Source organism: Lichenostomus cassidix, chromosome 6 (genome assembly GCF_008360975.1).
Source record: "Lichenostomus cassidix isolate B80296 chromosome 6, HeHo_3.0, whole genome shotgun sequence".
In the NCBI taxonomy this organism is placed as follows: Eukaryota; Metazoa; Chordata; class Aves; order Passeriformes; family Meliphagidae; genus Lichenostomus; species Lichenostomus cassidix.
This window is the reverse complement of record NC_139487.1, coordinates 29,791,219-29,811,443: the sequence shown is the minus strand read 5'-3', so window position 1 is coordinate 29,811,443 and position 20,225 is coordinate 29,791,219. Positions and strand designations below refer to the sequence as shown.

Here is a 20,225-nt window from a genome sequence, read left to right as displayed (position 1 = left end):
CTGCTCAAAGACCACAGGTTCACACTAAAAGAGCTGGAAAAACACAATTCCAGGTCCTACTAGCAGGGGTCCTGTGTAAAGATGCCCAAGAAACACAGCTTAGTCATAGCTAACTGGACAACTGAGGTGAGCAAAATAGCTCAGCATTCTAAAATATTACTTCTCTTTTTCTTGGAAACATAGTGCAAGAGGCAATGGTAACCTCTTAAAGTGATTTCCTTCATTTTGGATGGAAACTGCTATCCCCTACTTCGCCAGTGGACTCCTTCTGAAGGAGCAGGGAAGAAAAGCAGATTATAAATTCCTTGCATTATAGACTTTCCTGACAGAATAATATGAGCATGAGACAAAGAAAATTCTCCTCTTAGTTTTGATGATTTTTTTCTCCCATAAGCTTAGCTCTGACAGGCACCAGCTCTATCTCACAAATAAGTTCTAATCAGCTTGTACAAAGAAATCATAAGTACAACTATGATATCCACTTTGGGGGCTTGATAGAGTGATCAGACTAAATTAAGACATTCAAGGGGAGGAACAACAGCTACCAAATTCTGTAACTTCAACCAAGTACAGAGTGGAGACATCACACTTGTGACAAGAGCCTTAGGTCACAGCTATGGCTGCTGAGTTAGAGGAACTGATGGCCCTGACCACACCCTGAGACAGGTAGCCAAGTTAAGGACAAGATTCAGGACAGGTTAATTGCTGAAATAAAGTCAGGCTGTCTCTTAAAACAGTCAAGTAGCTCAGTGACTAAAGTTCCTTGTGACTGCAGCTGGGTAAGATTCTAGTGATTATCATTGCTCACACTGACAAGTAAATAATTGAATAGCTTAATTCAAAACTGCAGTAACTATAATTGTGTTTTTCTCCATCTTTCTCTTCTGTCTGTTTTGTTTCTGTTCTCCACACCACCTTAACCAAATCTTTTCCTTCCATGGCTACAGTTTTTCTCTTCTCTAAGGAACAATACATTAACAAGAAATACCCTTTAAGGTAGATTTTTGAGTCCCCTGTTGAGCTCCATACAATAATATTCAACTGCTGCTGCTCTTCTAGTGGTCACTGAGAATCCATTTGTCAATGCTTATACTTAAAAGTGTCGGCAGAATTAGGAAACTTTCTTCCTACCCCTGCCCAAAAGTGCATTATTTCTGGTACTTAGCTGAAATGCAGCCAAGACTTAGGGGTTTATGTTAAAAATACTCTTTAAAAAAATCTATATACAGCACAGTGTGCTGGACATGTTTCAGCATAAAACTATGAAAAGGCTAAGATACCTTAACTTTAGCCCTCCAAACAAAATCATAGGATTAGCACTAGGTTCACACACATGTTGTATCTAACACTAAGACAGTAAAAGTTTTAATATGATTTACTGCATAATGAAAATGTCACAGATCTATGTCAGCAGAGGCATGTAATTAAACAATTAAAAGGAATGAGACTTACATATTCCTTCACATTTTTTGTCTTCACAGCTTTGTATGAGTAATATGCAGGATACAGCATCCCAAACACCAGCCTGTTGGAAAACAGAAAGAGCCTTCAGAACCTGTTATAAGGTACATGACAAAACAGTGACAATACATCATTAGAACAATGTAGCCAACTCAATATAAAAAAAATCTTGCTATCTAGGATTAAAAAAAAAAAAGTCAGCGTTATATGCTCCTTGGAGGAAGTTTCATGATAGGCAAAACTAGAACAGGAACAGAAAAGGGTGTATGCCCTGAAGACAACAAACTGTTTCGTAAGGCTGCTTCCAATAGATAATGTAAAACCAGTTGTTGTTCTGGTTCATCAACAAGTAAAACCAGTCCTGCAGCCTGTCCTCACCAGAAGATTGTTTCCACACTGGCAGTACTACCACACTTGAAGAGCCTCTGAAACAATCAGTAGTTAATCACAATCATCTACTGTTGTCAGATTACCAGAAGATTATTTGAAAAATAATTTCAAGACAACACTGTGAATCACAAAATTTCACTTCCTTTTGCTAGAACTCTGCAACAGCAGCATTTGGAAATGGTAGCAACGGGGGAATTAATCCACTTTTGCCCAGACAGCCAATTGCTGCTGAAATTCTTCAAAAGCAAGGTGCAGAGCAGGGTGAAAGGGCGCCAAGCAATCCATGCAGAAAGCAGCATCAGAACAAAGATTTGCTCTAACTCAACTTTCTTACAACACAGCACTCTCTAGTAAGAGTCTCAGCCATAGACTAGAACAGTCCTTTACGAGAAAGGGAACAGCAGTAGTGCTGTCTCCTTGATAAATACAAGAGCTCCATATTTCTATTTCATCACCTTCTTACACTTCATAAAGTCAGGCAATCGCCTGCCCTTCAGTTCCATCTGGCCTAACGCAGCCATTAGAGCAAAGTCTGGCTACATCTCTGCAGCATCACTTAAAACTTGCTCTAGGTGGTTACATGGAAGAAACTCACTTGTAGGGATATCCAGAGATCCTTTAAGTTTAGAACTTTTAAGTAATTTAAGTAATTTAACTCCTATATTTAGGCAAAGGAAGATGCATCACATATTTTAGTTTTTGTTAAAAAGTCCACCTGGGAAGATTTTAATTAAATTTCAGCTATTTACTCTGGTAAATTCATTTGGTGTTTCATTGTTGTGTCAGGTAGCTTTAAATAAGTAATTCTACCTACAGAGCCGCTGCAGAAGACTGCATGATGCTACCACAGAATTTTGCTAGTATAAGACAACAATGTAGGTTTGAATTCAATCAGTTTGATATACACCATCTCACAGGCACCACTCTGGTACGTAGACAGAACTCTTCTGCTTGGCTGGAAGCCAATTTAGAGTACTAAAGCCATCCCCAACAATTAATATATAGTACATAAGTGGAGGGAAAATGGAATTGCTAACAGCAAAGATGAAATACTTCCTTCAACATCACGGACACCATACAGACAATGCTTCCCCACCTTTAGTGAACACGGTTAGCCCTGGAAGGAAGCCTCTTGCAGGGAGTACTGGCAGAGGTTCTAAAATTAAGCTGTAAATGCTGCAAGTGAGTGGGGTTGAAAAAAGTATGGAAGCATAATTGCAGAACCCTTCATGTTTGGAAGGGTCTTGTGAAGCCATCTAGTCCAACTTCCTGCTAAAATCAAAGTCAACATCAGATTTGGACCAGACTTCTTAATGTTACAGCCAGTCAGGTCCTGGAGGCTTCCAAAGAGGTTCCACATCCTCTGGGCAACCTGTTTCAATGCTTAATGAACCTCTTAGTGCAAAAGGTTTAGTCATATTCAGTCAGAACCAGACGTTTATGACCATTGTCTCTCTTGACTGAGTAGCAGAGCAAGAGAATGGGCCTGGCTCTCATAACCACCAGAAAGCTACATGAGATTCCCACCAATTCTCCTCAAAGTCTTCTGTTTTATGGCTGAACAAGCCCAATTCATTCAGGCACTCATCACAAGTCATGTGCTGTGATCACCTTGATGGCCTCCACTGAACTTTCCCAAATAAATTAATAACTTTCTTGTACTAAGAAGCCCAAAGTTGGGCACAGTCAAATACATCAATCTCGTATCTACATCGCCATCCTCTTCTATACATACTTGCTGCTTAATTTAAAAACTACAAACTCAAAGAAAATTCTCTAACACTGATCCCTGTGTTTTCTTAAAACAGCAAAGAAGGTGCTAAGATAAAGAAATGTATTTTAATACAGAACAATTTAAAAATCATTCTGTGATTACAAGGAAGAGTCAAAGCTAGTTAATCATGTATAGCTCTTTTTCACTTCACAAAGCAAGGCAAGATTTGAACAAAGCTTCTGGGACTCATGTGCAATCCTGGCATGATGTTTACTCATCCACGAGCTGTTAACAGCTGATAGCAGAGAGGAGCCAAAGGGCACTTCAAGCAGATCTCCACAAGATCAGATGCCTCAGTGGTGGGAAGGGACAGTCACTGCAGATCACCGACGCCAGTATTGATATGGAAAAGCACAATGGGTGTACCACAGCAGCACTTCCAACCCGGGATCTTGGCGTTCAGAACTGCACAGTCGGTGCTACACTGAAGGTAACAGAAGATGGATCCTGGAGCTCTTTCATAGGGATAGGCAAGCTGCTACTCCACTGGAGCAAAGCTTGCTTACACTTCCCATGTTGAAAGGCCCTTTGACAAGTCCAGACTACCTGAATTCCACATCAGCATCCTAACCTGTAGAAGCCTATCCAAATAAATACAGCTCTGCTGCAATCCACGGACCTTTTATTCTAAGAAAAGCAACAGTCAAAAAAAACCCTAAATGGTTTTATTCCAGCTATAAGAAAACCCTGACAACACAAGTTAAAAATCTGACTTCACATGAGATCCAGAAACAGAAGGAATAGGAGACCAAACACCTTTCATTTTGTTGAAATTCTATAGACAACAGCTCTTCCTTTGATTTTTGTCCCTGTGGAATGTCCTGTTCAGTAACTCACCAGCTCTAATGTCTCTCACCTTCCCTTGTTCCTCTGGCTGAAATTATAACCAATAACTACCAGAGATAAGAAGAACCTTGTTAATCCTTTAACCCATAAAACAGACTTTATAAGGGTGGAAATTATTAATTCACAGAGAAGATACAGAAGAAGTTCCTGAACACCATAACTACCACCAACTGTCTGACATGCATAATTATATGCCACCAGTTACTGGTCATCTATGCACCTCTCCCCAGTTCTAAAAATATCACTCCGAAGTTATTTAAATAACTATTAGTAGCCTGCTCATGTACCTTGCAATTAAGCATTTGAAAGGGAAACAGCTTGAGTCTTGACATATTTTTCAGCTATACTTTTCCACTCACTTTACTGTCAAGTAGCATCACTTCTATAAAGAAAAAAACCCATGTGTTTTTAAATTTAAATAGCAATTTATCCTCCATACATGTCATCCTCAAACTGCTGTAAACATGAACTGGGGCCACAACAGAATTTTGAGAACACTTCTTCAGAAACAACTCATCTTCAAGCAAAAAGCTTGTTACAGCAACAGGAAGACAACCACAAAGCTAAAGATGATCTCAAGTTAAATGAGACCACTAGCACAAGACAAACAATAAATGTACCTATTTTTTCCTGTGTTAAAAAAAAAATCTTTAAGTTACTCAATACTAGTCAAAATCAGGAGTTAGAAAAACACCTATTTTAGTAACCACTTATTCTTTTAAAGAATTTTTCTAGAAATCACTTTAAAATTGCAGAGTGGAGAGTGGTTAACACCACAATATATCATTCTATAATACTATTATTATTACATTATATATACCCAATATATCATTACTTATTAGTGTTCAATACTGCTATAAAATGGAAGTGTTAGAAAAACCTCTATTTGTTCACTAAAAGTGTGTAGATAGGAATAAAACAAAACATCAGCACATTTAGTCAGTCATAATAGGAACCAGTACTGTGAAGTTTTCATCTCCTTACAGCCAGAGCTGACATGGAAAGTGTGGCACAATGCTGCTGCCAACTCCAGCTCCACTGCCTTCTTCACACCAGCAAAGGCCTCTAACCTTCCTTAAAGCTACCAGGCAATTTTACAGAAAGGCCAACTTGTCAACAGTGAATGTAGCTGAAGTCACTTCTGCCCTCAATGTACGCAGGATAGATAGATCAGTATATTGGCAGAAGGGATCACTGCAGCTGATTGAGGCAGAAACACCTAAAACACGAGAGGCAAGGAGCCTGGGCACACTGACACAGATGGCTACAAGAGCCACACGTGTTCTAGTCCTTTTCCTCTTTGGATACACACCTCCAAAAAACTCAAAGCTGTCAGCAACACCTACTGCTACACATTATAAGCACATCCATCCTCTGGTGTTTCTACAGTGACTGTACAACTACTTCAACGATTTTCCCAATTATTCTACGGCTTTTCAAATTTAAAAGCTTGAGTTATTTTTACAAGTGTGGTTTCTATTTCACACTGGATATCAGCACACTGCACAAATGTAGCAGACAAAAACAGTTTCCACAGATGGAAGCAGATTTCAGCTGAGTGTGACATGGTTTACTTTATTTTACTACTAGATGGACTACTGCCTGTATTCTCGCATAATCTATGGTGTTACAGTTTCAATAGCTTTAAAGTGAATAACTGTTTGAAAGGCTCATTTATGAAGCAATGCAACTGAGTTCACATCTGACTGATAACTGAACAATCAGTCATCTGTACACACACTGCTCTGGCACTGAGCATGTTTGACCTGGATAGCAAACAACTCTAAAGCCACAGGTTCAAAAAAATATTACAAATGAAACAAACCAAGACACAAATAAAAGCGACTACACCACTCAAAAGGACTACTTGCATACAGACTCCCCAGACACCAAGCTATTAAACAACAGTGCATTTAAGGCATCCATCTATTCACATTGCCAAAGAATTGCCTAAAGCATGGAATAGTGTTTGGCACACTATTCTTTTGTTCCTCTGAAATGCCAAATAGGAACACTGTGTCCCTTAACCTAACAGTAAAAGCAATCCAGGAATATCCTTGAGTATGAGATGCTTTGAAGGCAATGCCATTCACTAAGCTCCCTTTCCTTAACACATCTTGTAACAGAGACGACACTCATTTGTCCACTCTTAAAGACTGAGGATCTCCACCGACTGATACAGAGCCAGACACTGTGTGCAGCTATAGGAATATGTACCTACACCTGTGAGTGGCAGGCTGGAGGACAAAAGAATCCTCCACACCTCCACAAAACCATGGAACTGAATATAAGGACCTGATACACTGTCTTGCTTTGCCCGGTGCCCCTTCTTAATACCAAGTCTTTGCCAGTTACGTTAGGAGCATCTACCATTCCTGTCATAAATACACACAAGTTTTTTCCAAGAGCTGGTCAGACAGCATGCAAATACCAGAGCTGATGTGGGCAACACTGTACTATCTATGCAGAAACTAGGTCTGGTGGTGGCAACACCATTTGACTTCTAGATAAACTATCATTACTATTCCACATATGGTCAGCAAGTTTTGCCTAAGCAAGATTTCATTCAAAGGGAAGCTTGCAAATGAAAACTAAATAGCAGAATAAAAATCTGAACAACAATGCTTGAATCTTTGGCTGGCTGTTCTTGGCTGTAAAAAAGGCAAATAGAGCCATATGCCTTAACAATGTACCCACTGGGATTTCAGTCAGCACACACTGGAAAAGCAGAAGCATTTTTGCTTAGACTGTATACTGCCCACATACTTCCAAGCCACTCAAAGATCAGCACTTTTGAATTTTTGTTTTTGGTTGGTTGGGGTTTTTTTGTTTGTTTTGTTTCTTTGGTTTGTGGTGGCTTTTTTTGGTTGGTTGGTTTTTTGTTTTGGGGTTTTACAAGGCTACAGTTATGGAGTAAGTTCTAGCTGCTGTGCACCTCAGAGGCACCCTCAAGCTCAAAATAAGGCATAAGGCATATAAGAATACTATTCAGGGGAAAAAGCAAAAAACCCTGCATGTGGTGGGTTGACCCAGGCTGGACACCAGCTGCCCACCAAAGCCACTCTATCACTCCACTCCTCAGCTTGGCAGGGTAGAGAAAATACAACAAGAAGCTCAAAGGCTGTGGGGAGAGATAAGGACAGAGATCACTTAGCACTTACCATCATGGGCAATTAGCAACTCAGCTTGGGTAATTTGATTGGTAATTTATTACCAATCAAATCAGAGTAGGATAATGAGAAACAAGACTAAAACCTTGACACAAACCCAATACACTGCCAAAAAAGCAAGACCCTCATGTCATGCCTGATCCCTCCCCCCTTAGTGTTACAGCAGGGTAGTAATTTCTAGACTAAGCCAGCTTTGAAAAGCACTACACTAAACAAAGTCCTTTTGTCCAGCACCTGACAGAATTTAGTTCTATTTTGCTATTCAGATACACAATACTAACCACACAATCTACAGTAAAATACTACGTATTCAAGCAATTACAAAAACTGCGTTTTGTTACTAAGACAGGGGAGTATGAGAATCAGCTCCTGAACCCCACAAAAAAATTCTAACCTACTTTTTCTTCCACCCCTCTGCCTTGAGCAAGGAGCAGGGAAAAAAAAAAGTCACATAAATACTATTAAAAGAACATGTCTGCTAACAGTAGCAAACGTTAAGTTCATCAACTCTTTTAGCAGATTACAGTTACCAAAATGCAAGAATGCAATCAGAAACAGGTCTGTTAAAATCTTCATAGCATTCTTGTTACAAGAATATCCCCAAAAGCCAGAGAAAAAAACGTCTTAACAGTTAAAGAATATATCCAGAAGCACTGACAGATGTGAAGAAAGCACATTCTTGAACAGAGCAATGCAGCTATTAACTTTCCAGCTTAGAAAGCTGGAATTCTCCAAAGCAACTGCCAGATTCTTCCAAAGCACAGCATAGCCAATAGTAATGCAATTACTATTGCAGTCTGAAACCACCTTAGAATTTTCAGAGGAAAAGTGACATCCCTACTGATTCCTCTAAAATGTGGGGCTTTTCTATGCCAGGAACATTCATTTAAGGGGTCCCAAGAATGATAGTTGCAAGCAGTCTGGTAAGAGACAATTAAGCCCTTCTTCCAATGCAGACCTCAAGGCTCTGTTACAAGTATCCTATCCACTCATGCTTACAGACTAATTATTGATCTACCCCAAATTGATGAACCTGTTGCCAGATAACTCTTCAAGTCATCTGGACATGAAAACATCCCTGCCTGAACCTTGAAAGAAGTCTAAAAACAGAGCACAACAAAAAAATTAGAAAAAATTCTCTTCTGTAAGGGATGTCCTACACTGGAATCTGTGTGCAAGTGCTGATGTACTTAAGGGTTCCAACAGCCCTCTCACTGGGGCCTGGGGCAGTCAGGAACAAGGCATTGCTAAAAAACAATTCCTGAAGCAAAATCAAGGCTACTCTCTCTAGTGAGTCAGCCTGGAAACTCTTTCATATGGTCAAGCTGCATCAGTGCTTCAACAGTTCTCCCAGTCACTCTCCTCCTGAGTTGACAGAGCACTATTGGTACACAAAGCCTCTGAATCAATTCACCTCCTGTTCACACATAGATCCCACACAGTGCAGAGTACTTGGAGAGAATTTTATTTGCATATAATTCTCACTAGAAAAATCTGTACCTATGCCTGGAGATAGTGTCCAAAACTTGTGTCCATGACCAACCAACTTCTCTTGTGTTGCTGGATAGCCTAGGCATACTTTAACAGAAGGGCATAAACCTGGAGATGGTATCATCACATCGAAAAAACACCAACAAACCAAACAAAGAAAAAAATAAAAAACCCACTAGCTAACAAATCCTGTTCAAAACATAGTGAAAAAGCTGGATTTGTTCAGCCTTACAGAAAATTCCAAAAAGCTAGTACTGGAAGGCAAATAGAAATTGTTATAAAATTCTTAGTCACTTCTCTGCATGACCTCTTGCTTTTACGATACATGTTTGACTCCTGCTGTAACAGCGTCCTGCCCATCCCTGTGCTCCTTCCTGTTTACAGCCTGACTGAGAGCTCACCACATGAGCAGGGCAGGCAGGTGAGCTCACACCTTCCAAGCACTCACACCGAGGAACTGAAACCAGATCATCTACAACAACTCCACGTGATAAAGAGCAAACACTGAATGCCTTCAACACAGAACAATCCTTATTAGAGAACTTACATCTTCCACCTAGCTCTTACCTCAAACTCAGTAAGAAAATTTCATCCCTGCTAGAGAAGTATTCATTTTCAAAGCTGCTCACACTTAAATCTCAACTAAGTTGTTTTCCTTCAAAGACGTGAAACAATCTCTGATTTCTGTGTTTCTATGACTGCTTACCATTGGAAGCAGAGTATTTGTGGCTCCACATCAGCCAGCTGTAGTATCACGCAGGAGCATGACTGAACACTGAGAACTAGCCAACAATTTGGAACAACTTCAGGTACTTCCCAAATAACTCTTAAGACAGCCTGGCACAGGACTTTTTCTTTGAACAAAGATGTGTCCTTGTACTGAACTGTGCTTTTTTCCTAATGATCAGCAAGGACTGACATCTGGATTAAAGACGCCAGAAGAAACAAATTGACTAATTTGCTATTTTTCATTTCTTAAAAGAGGTCAAATCAAGTTTGGTTTTCTGTAGATATTTTCTATTTTCATTGAGTACCTGCATGAATAAGCTTATTTCATAAAGCAGTTGAGAAAAAATACAATTAAAACCACTTTTTTTTAAGTTTAAAGACAAAAGCTGATACCTACATGCAAGTTCAAAGAAACTGTCACAGAGTTTACATAATAAAGGTAATTGACATGACAGCAAAGCACACTTATGAACATCCTTGCTTTGGAAAAAGTTCTTCACACTTACTACTCTTGGAGGTACTAGAATCTACACATGTAGTTTTCATGATCTACATGATCCTGTCCATTTAGGATACTTCTGAGAGCTCCTAAAAGACATGGCTAATTCAATGTAGATGATGTGCTGAACAACAGAAACATTACATATCTAGAATGAGGTGTTTCATTTTGTTATGAGGTTTAGCATTATATATGTACTTGTTAGTTTCTTGGCTTCCATAAATGCGAGTAAAAACTACCAGCTCTCTTATTTATATTAGTTAGTTAGCTTTGTGCCTAGTGTCTTCAACATTATGTTGGAAGCTTCTACAAATTTTTAGGTCTTCATTTCTGTGTGTAAGAACATGAAGTCCTTCATATCAAGGATATTTTAAGAAGAATCCAGAAGACACCTTAAAACACCTTCCATTGTAATCTAACTGGTGTACAGGAAAATTGTTCATTACAGTAACTTCAGCTAACTCATGTCAAGTCAGTAGCCACTTCTTCTCAAAGGTTTCTCTGCTCTGTGCCCCAGTAAATTTTGAAACAAGGAAAGCTAGATGGATGTTTGGAGAGCCAAACCTAGCATAAAGAACACAAAGGAAAGACTGTCATCTCAGTACTGCCAAGTCCTGCACATTTTTAAACATGCTTAACAATCTTAAAGCTTCAGCTCTTGGAAGTCTCAGAGATCCCAGTTCTGATGAAATGACCAGGTAACAATCAGATTTGGATACAATTATGATCTTTTATCCAGCACAAAATTGGAACAGAAGCAGTAATGCAGCATAGCTGAAGAGCAGCAATACTAATCAAGTGACAAAAGTTCTGCAGGTAACAGAAAACTAGAACAAATTCTGCCAAAAATACATGACTACCACCTCCCTAGAATAAAACCCAATAAAGCCCAACCGAATACATTCACATTACAGCAACTGTACTTAATATTTAAAGCAGCCTCACTCATTAATGTATCCAAGTCCTGAGGCAAGAAAACTCAGTGTTTTAAGTGGCAGTAATCTCTTTCACTGCTGTGGGAAAAAAAAAAAAAAATTGGTTGTCTGAAAGGATCCACAGCCAGCTTTTTATTTATCAAAGTTAATTTGGGCATATTTACCCTGAGTTATATTACCTTCAATCCAGCTATGGAGGTCACAATGGAAAGCCTATATATAATCACACACTACAGATATTCAAGTCTCAACTGCAGGAAATAGGGAGAAATTCTTTGCATTAAAGTGTCCAAGCATATTTTCTCCATTGTCTCATCATCTGCCTAAGGAGGAAGTGTCCTGATTATCCAACGCTTGAACTGTAGGTTCAGCAATCCAGTACTTTAATATTAGTTTCAATATTAGAAGAAACCCAGTTTATATTCTCCTGAGACTCCTAAGTCATGCCCATTCTCAACTATTTTTGAAGTCTAAAGCTTTATTCAGCTATGACCAGTGGCTTCAAAGCTAGCTACTGCACTGGAGTTCCCCTTCCAGGTTTGGCCATCACTTACACCCTAGGCTCATTTCCTCTAACACCTCCGAATGCCATGGTCAAAAAATGGATTTCCACTTGGATTCTTACCTCATCAGCTTTGGTTTTCACCCTACGTCAAGTCTGCTAGAGACTTCAGAAAATTTCACAAGTTAAAATCCACAGCCATGGATTGCTGCTCTAAGAGTATCTTCTGTATTTTTTGAGCATTAATCAGCATCAAAATAACTAGATATAGGAAACTAACATTTAAAATAGGAGTGGTCCCAACTAAAAATTGCTTCTTCTTATTCCAAGGGAAACCACATTTTATTTTTGAGCTGTCTCTAAGTATAAAGCAAACCACACTGCATGTAACCACACGTTCATATGGGTTGCAGTAAAAAAAAAAGTGTCCACACTGCTATAGGTCACACTGCGTGGAATACTCATCTGTCTGGGTGTTTCCAGAGAGAAAAGTGAAGTTTGTAATCCAAAGGCTGAAAGGTTCTACTTAATCATTACACATTCTTGAACCCAAGGGTGTCATCACTGACCAGCCTCAATGTCCTGCCTCTCAAAAAAAAAAAAAAAATTGCTGCAAAACCACCACAATCTGAGGAAAGTGATAAGTAGAACCATGTAACACCAACTCTTAAAGTAAAAGTAAGCATTTCTTATCTCCACCCCAGACAGCTGGTGGTTTTGCTTTTAATCATCCTAAGTTACTGACATTTTAATTTTTTGCCTTAAGGTACTTGATTTTCAAACAATTCTGTCAATCTTATGACCCAGAAATGTACTTCTGAAGTCTCTTAGAGCACTCAAAGTACAAACCTCCCCGTTGTACACAGGAAAAGGTTTCTATGAACTTTGTCCTTGGCAGATGCTGTTGAGGTAGCGTCTGGATTTGCCATTCCCAAGTATACGTGTTTACTTAATTATATCTGGTACTCAGAGAGCTCTGTGAAGATCCTGATAGACACTAAGTCAACACTGACAAGCAGAATCTTTACCAGTCTTATTCATGCAGTTCTGTTAGTAACTTAACCTTATTATCAAAAATACAAGGCTAAAAGATATCTTAATTTCCTCCCAAATCGTTCGTGGGTTGTTCTTTAAAGACCCATGCATTAACTAATTCGTTTGAGGGTTAGGTTTTGCTCTCAAAAATAAACAAAGCACACTATGCTGATTAACAAAAAAAAGGTTTTTTTGAGAGAAGAATTCCATTAACACAAATATGTTTCACTGGTTATATGTAAATGGACTAAGAAACCAGAAGATACAAAAGAAATGTGTGCCTTCTCAGAAATGTTATTTTCCAAATACAAATGAAAAATAAGTTGCCCGATTCACATTATCCTCTTGATACAAATCTAAACTCCATTTTGTCTCAACCATTCAAAGGTAACTTTTAGACAAGAAAAACTACCCCTCAAAGTTCTAGAAGCAGAATAGTAAAACCAACACTGCTTATATTGCAACTACAGCAAATTAATGCCTGCCAAAGCAGTCACATAAAACATCTATTTTATGTTTCTATGGATATAGTGTCTTCCAAGTGAACCATAAGCTGTTCTCTGCAGGGAAATTTGAATAGGTCAGCTTCTAAAACAGTCTAATACTAAGTACTAAACACACTGCAACTGAGTAATCCTAGACAAGCCTTTAGGTATAAAGGAAATTATGTTTTCTAGAACAAAATCCGAATGGGGGCAGAGGGAAATATTAGCAGACAGAAGTGAATAATAAGAGCACAAAGCCAAATAATTAATCTTTGGGTTTTCGTATTAGTTTAAGGTTTACCTTATTATAAAAACTAATCAGGACATCTTTAAGCTAGTGACCATCTTCCTCACTCTCCTTTCCACGGTTTTGATCAAGGAGTTACAAAACAGGGTGGGGGGAAATAACAAAACCGGACCAGTAGGAAGGCACAAGCACAAAGTGTTTACTAATTTTCCCCTTTGAGCACAGCAAGTTCCAGCAGCTTTAACACAAAAAAGTATCGCATTATATCAGGCTTCTCACACGAGGGAAAAGTTCTGCTTGGGAAATCCTTGCACTTAAAGCCAGGTATTGCTTTTGAAATAAATTCCACCTGGTTTTCAACATCAAATGCAAGTTCCAACTGTCTTCAGGATGCATGAGCAATGTTCCAAAGATGATAAACACAGGGCAAACATTCATCTAGTTAAACCTACCTCCATGTTGATGCTTGCAGACTCCTATAAAACACAACAGAAACTGAAGTAACACCCTATTATTTCATCAGTGATAAACTGAGCAGCAAAGTCACAGCAATGGCTAACAAAAAGCTCAATAGAGAGATAGCCTCTGTGGGGTGTTTTATTTCCCTCCTGTCCAAAAGCATCTTGTCAGATTGGTTATTCTGTGCCACCGAGGCCAGTCATCTTTGAAGTCATACGGGTCAGCAAAAAACCTGCAATCATCTTTCCCACCTAGACTATACACCTCATCTCATTTGTCCAGTAGTAAATTGTTACACTCTAGTCTGGCACTTCTTAAAAATGCCAAAGATTGACAATAGTACTTTTGACAGCTGCAATACTTTCTTCTGTAAAATTCTAGCACTTTCACAGGCTTTGATATTTTGGAATGTCAAAAGCAGAATAAAAAGGACCAAAAAGCTTAGAGAAAGCTCCTTTACACATGAAACACCAGAGCAGAGGGCTTTGCTAGACATGTTTTGACATACTTGAAAGATAATTTCTTATCAAATATTAAAATTGAGCCAAAGCAAGTTTGTTTTTTTAATCAAATTTGGCTCGGGATCTTCTTCAGCCTTACACAAGCCTATCAGGAGATGTCTCTATGTACAATCCCGGCAAAGACAAGCCATTCCATCCAGGCTGCAGAAATGCTCAATAGCCTACAATGTGCTCGCTCGAAGCAGACATGAGTCTGTGGAACATGCAAGAGTGGAGGTTGTTTGTTCTAATTAGAAACGTCCTTTTGTGCCAGATCATGCAGTTCTCGGTATTTCTTTATCTCTAATGCATAGGACACAGCTGTGGGTTTCAGCACGTTTTGTTACAGAGTACATGCCAAGACCATTAAGTAAGAACGTCAGACTCCACAGGACGCCTCTAGCCGTGCTCCATCTGTTTGGAGCAAGTTTCAGTGCACCCGCCTGCCATAAGCTGGGCACACTGACCATGCATGCTCTGCACCTACACCAGCCTGGAAACATCGCACAGAAAAGAGCAGCTAGGCTGCAGAGCAATTGTTGATTTAAGGCAAAGTGTGCCAGGCAAGCAGTAGGGACACTGCTTTCTTACAAGTTGTCAGAGATAGTACAATGCACAATGACTAACTCAAGAGGTGTTACAAGTCACATACAAGTGAGCAGAAACTTCTCATTGTACATATTAGGATTGCTTCACTGAGAAGCTGAACTATTGGAGAGAAGTGTTCTGATGATTTCATTGCTCAATTATGTAAATGATTTTAAACTCTCACACAGACATGACAATACACTTAATTCCTAGACTTGCATATGCTTACAGATTTCAACCCATAAAACTGAAGTCACTTGAAAAAGCTGACACCTTGTTTGATTAGAACAGCTGCACTGTTATTACTGGAACTACATTCACAACCAGCAAGAATAAGCAGGAATATGAAAGTGAAGAACGTAGTTTCAGAGTATGCTTTCACCAATCTAAAGCCAAAAATAATGCTGGTTTTGTCCTGCAACCTTTCGTTCTCAACACAGCACTTACCTAGCAACTACACAACAGCAGCATTAGCTGGTGCAGTTCACGGCAGCCAACAAAAGATTAACTTCTATCAACACTAATTTTAATTCTGGTTAACAAAACAGCCAGACACCCAGCGGTTACAGAGTAACGTTTGGATCCTGTGCCAAGTAAATGAGGAGAGTGCAAAGGGCAGGATGGCCCCTCCCAGCAAAAAGATCAGTGATACCTATTTAAGCATAGCATGAAATGCTAAGGATAACTGATACATGGTCACTGATTCGTTCCAGCTCTGTGCTGAGACAGACATTGCAGCACATCTCACTTACACGATGACAGCAGCTCCTTTTCCCCCACAGGTGCGACAGCAATTCATAGGCCTTTCAACTGGAAGGATACCGGAACAAATTCAGCATCCAAACAGTAGTCAACATCCTTTATACTTGAGCTGGAACAATTGTGCCAGAGAGCAGGCTACGAACAGTCAAAGAAACTCTCCCACTAATGACCCTTCTGACTTGAAGATTAGGCTGTTAAGCTACAGCTATTCATTCCTCACAACGTTGGTGGTATTGTTACTTAATTCCACCTGATGAGCTGTGATTGTTTCAAGACAATTTGTTTGAGAGAATGTTGATTATGAAACAAGAGGGTAAATATTTTTGTACTTTATGCTTTTAATTTAAAAAATTGTATTCCAAGAGCAAGACACAATCTAGGTTTACAGGCAAAGCATACACAGTTAGATAAAATATCACCTACATGCTAAACCAAGTATTCCTGACAGCAACCCAAACACAGAACCTTCGGCTTCAGCCCCCCCATTCTCAGACCTGCAGTAATTCTAGGGGCAGCTGGACATCTGGAAATGTCAAGCATTAACAGAAGTATTAAAAGTAGAGTAAGATAATGCCTTGGAAGCTACCATTCAAGAAAGAGCTCCGGTTTATGAAGCAGCAAAGGCTAAAGAGGCTAACACTGCTACCTACCTTCAGGTCACCTCCTGTGTCCCTCAGCCCTTGTCCAGCTTAACATATTGAGTTATAATCTAATATCAGAATCAAGGAATATTTGCAAGGCTCTAAAATGAGGGTAAGGAGACAAATAATAAATACAAGCAATCAGAAAACTAAGTACTAATACCCAAGACAAATACATCCTCCTGTGGAGCACTGCAACTCTCCCTTCCAACATTCATGGATGCTGACCAACTTTACTGGAAACAAACCATGTACTTAAACACGAGGGGATAGAGCATGTTGCAAAGCAACACAGATGGGGGAACTTTCATTTTAAGTGAGGAGGGAAAAAAGTTAACAGATTACAGCAGACAGTCTGCTTTAACAGATTGCAAGAACAAAATGGCCATCTACTTTGTATTTAGGATGCTTCACATCTTTGCTTGGCACAAGAGGATGGTCTGATCTCATCCATGCCAGGCTGTGACTGACAAGTACTCAGCATGTTTACTATTAAATACTGTCTCAGCAACTGATGTGTACACAATTGCTCAGACCTTACAAATGAGAAGAATGAGCAATCCACACAGATTAGATGTCAGGCACAAGCTCTATTTGAAGTTAACAAGATGGGCAGTCATAAATTTAAAAATGTATTTCCGTCACTAAAGACTAAGAACTTGACAAGATGTACCACTCGAACAAGTTTTCTGAGACTCTGAATGGAATCACTAACTTCTCGTTGGTTTTGTAAGTGAAAAAAAGGAAAAACTCTGCAGTAAACATTCCAAAAGCTGTTGCAACAGCCAGTGTGTTTTAGAAATAACAACGAGCTATACTTACTACAACAGCACCCGATTGACACAGAATTTGAAAATGATAAGAAGTTTTAATTAAGCACTTCAAGTCTTCTGCTTCTTGACATACAGAAGACATGTAATTAGCACAAGGTACTTCACAAGTTTAGAAGCTTAAGAATAATAGCATTTATAGACCAAAGGGAAAAGATTCCATTAAAACAAAGTTTTGCTGAAGATTATTATGGGGAACAGTAAATTTGAACCACTCCCCGTTTTCCTGTGCATGACTCATCAAGACAATTCACATACAATTAAGAATTCAAATTGTCTACTAGCTCCATTCCCTAGTTCCTTAAACCTTTAACCAGACTACTTTAGTGCACTTAATGAATTCCAAATTGCAAAGTCTCAGACTGAATCAGAAGGCAGTTTGCTTGGGGCACACATGTCAGGGCAAGTCCATCACGTCAGAAGTCAGTAGAGGGCACAGCAACACACCTACAAATTCATGTTTTGCTGCTCTTTTGGCCCTGAAACATAGGAGGTCACTCAGGAGTGGAGAACTCTGCTACAGACAGAGAAGCTGCTGCTCCTTCCTGTCACCAGTCAAGATGGCTGGTATTCCTGATGGCTGCCCACACACAGCAGGGCTGCATGGGCCTGCTATGGATATATGCACCTGGAAGTCACCACACCAGAATCAAATGCTACATGAAGAGCCTCACGTCTGCACAGCTACATAGTGTTTAAAAATGATTCCATGTTTCTTCGGGCATCTAAGGGAAAGATAGTATATACCTTCCAAACTCCAAACATACAATTCAGAGACACAAAGTCAAGGAAATAGGTACATCTGGAAAGAGACCAGGAAGGAAAATGGATCAAAAAGGAAGATAATGGACACTGAGAAATCAGGACAAGAAGGACATTCTCAAGACCACTGAAATTCAGACCTCTCATGTCACACCATATCTATTTCCATGGTACTTCTCACCTTCCGTTTCCACATGAATTTTGCTTTATTAGCAGAGTTAAACAATAGTCTCAAAGCTGTCCAAGATCTCATTGAACACTTTCACCTTCCTCGCAAGTTGAACACTGGCAAACTATAAAAGTCCCACAGCTAGGAAACAAGGACACAAGAAGGCGGAAAGGATTTATAAATAATATTTAGGACTCCCTTTTTAGCAAAAATAATTAGGGCAATACAAATGAGTGACCAATGGCAACCAGGAAACCAAACTACACAGAACTGCACAGTACATTATCCTTTATTGCCTTTTCCAATAAATCTGTGGAGAACAGTAGCTATTCTTTTCATTCCCTGAGCTGTTGGGTTAGGCTCATAGAGGATTTTATCCTCATAAAAATACAACCCTTAGCAATTCAGGAGGAAAAAAACACCAACTAACTACACAAGAACTTGGTCATCAGAAATTAAGGTGCTCAGCCTTGCTGCCATTTCCCTTAAAACCAACACAGTGTAAGTCGTTAAAATAAGAATTCTCTGGTTGGTGCTCTTACATAACAAGGCAGAAACAGGTTCAGCAGCTCCATCTGATGTACAGTAAGTAAGCATATGCCTCTAGCGCCATGTATTGCCTATGGGAAGACCACACTGACAAAGTGCACCAACAGCAATTCTTCCCACAGCCTCTCTCTTCCAAACCTCTGCCTTCCTCAGCCAATTCTGGAACATGATGTTCTACTTTGGAAGTTGCAATTATGTGACAAGTCTCACGGAGGGCAGGGAGAGGGAGGACTGCTACTTATCTAGGTGACTGGACTGCAGCAGGAAAATGTACGTGGCAGAATGAGAAAGCTTCCTGACAAAGTTTTCAGGTGAAATTACACCAGACAGCTTAAGGGGGATATCGGTCACCAACAAAATAGGGAAATCTTATCATGCTCTGCTTTGGGTCACACACTCCTGCTGCCACATACTTGATGCTAATTCGGATGTTTGTTGGACTGCTTTGTGAGCAGATTCACTTCATTTGGCTCACAAAAAGTCACACAGAGCAAATCTCAGCTCAAGCGACCCAATAAGCACTGGGCACCCCAGAATCACAGCGCTACTCAGCAAGGAGCATGAGGAAGACTCTGCTGCCCAAATATTACTCAACCTTTATGAAGGAATATTATTCAAATAAGCGTAATAACCCATCAGTTTCGGGAAGGCACAGTACAATGTCCATGGAAAAGACCAGAGGCTGCACTGCATTTTACTCTTTCTCGAACAGAACTCAAACCATGTAACATGACACTTCTCACCTAAGACTGTCTCTCTGGCTTACAAAACTTCAACTTTAGGAACTCCAGTACACAACAACACTGCCAGTCTACCTTTCCATCAGCTGATAGCAGCACACACCCCCGCCTCACACTCGCAAGCGTTCTACTAGTCCTCTTAACTCTGCTACAAGCTAAAAAGGAAAAGTTACCGGATTTTATAGGTTACTTTGGATCAATTTACAAGCAACGGTTGCAAAAAGTGCGTGACAGGCACAAGCAGCTCGAGTTTGCTGGCTCCGCAGCCCTGGGAAACATGCATTTAGACAGACTCAGGAGACACATGCAGTAACCACGAGCCCCGTGCAGGTTTTGCGGGAGTTTTTGGGAGCACAAGGACTCTCTCCCTCTGAGGCACACAGACCCTCAACGGGCGCGCAGGGCACCCGCCTCAGGAGGCTGGGGAAAGAGAAAAGGGGCGCCGCCTCCCTCCCGCCGCTCACTGGGCCCATCCCCGTCCCGACAACTAAGCCGCCTCCCGCAGCCCCAGCCCGGCACTCACACGACCGCTCGGGAGATCATCCAGGACACCATCGCGGCGGCGAGAGCGGCGCTTCCCCTCCGCCGGCCGGGCCGCAATGGCCGCGGCCCTGCCCCGCCCCGCCCGCCCCATTGGTTCGGGGGCTGCGCGCCTGCGCAG

The 20,225-nt window shown here is 40.2% G+C and overlaps 1 protein-coding gene across 2 annotated transcripts in view; it reads right to left on the bottom strand.

Annotated features, from left to right (window-relative positions):
- REEP3 (receptor accessory protein 3) overlaps window positions 1-20,225 on the bottom strand; it is a 52,513-nt gene that overhangs the window by 19,438 nt on the left and 12,850 nt on the right. Inside the window, exons 1-2 of one of the 2 annotated variants that reach the window (XM_085064259.1) lie at window positions 20,088-20,212; window positions 1,453-1,525 (exon numbers count right to left, since the gene is read on the bottom strand). In XM_085064259.1, the coding sequence (XP_084920385.1) occupies window positions 1,453-1,525; window positions 20,088-20,119 (105 nt within the window). In that variant the 5' untranslated portion in view covers window positions 20,120-20,212. Of the gene's footprint in view, window positions 1-1,452; window positions 1,526-20,087; window positions 20,213-20,225 lie in introns of those variants that run through there. The other variant, XM_085064260.1, reaches the window with a different exon arrangement.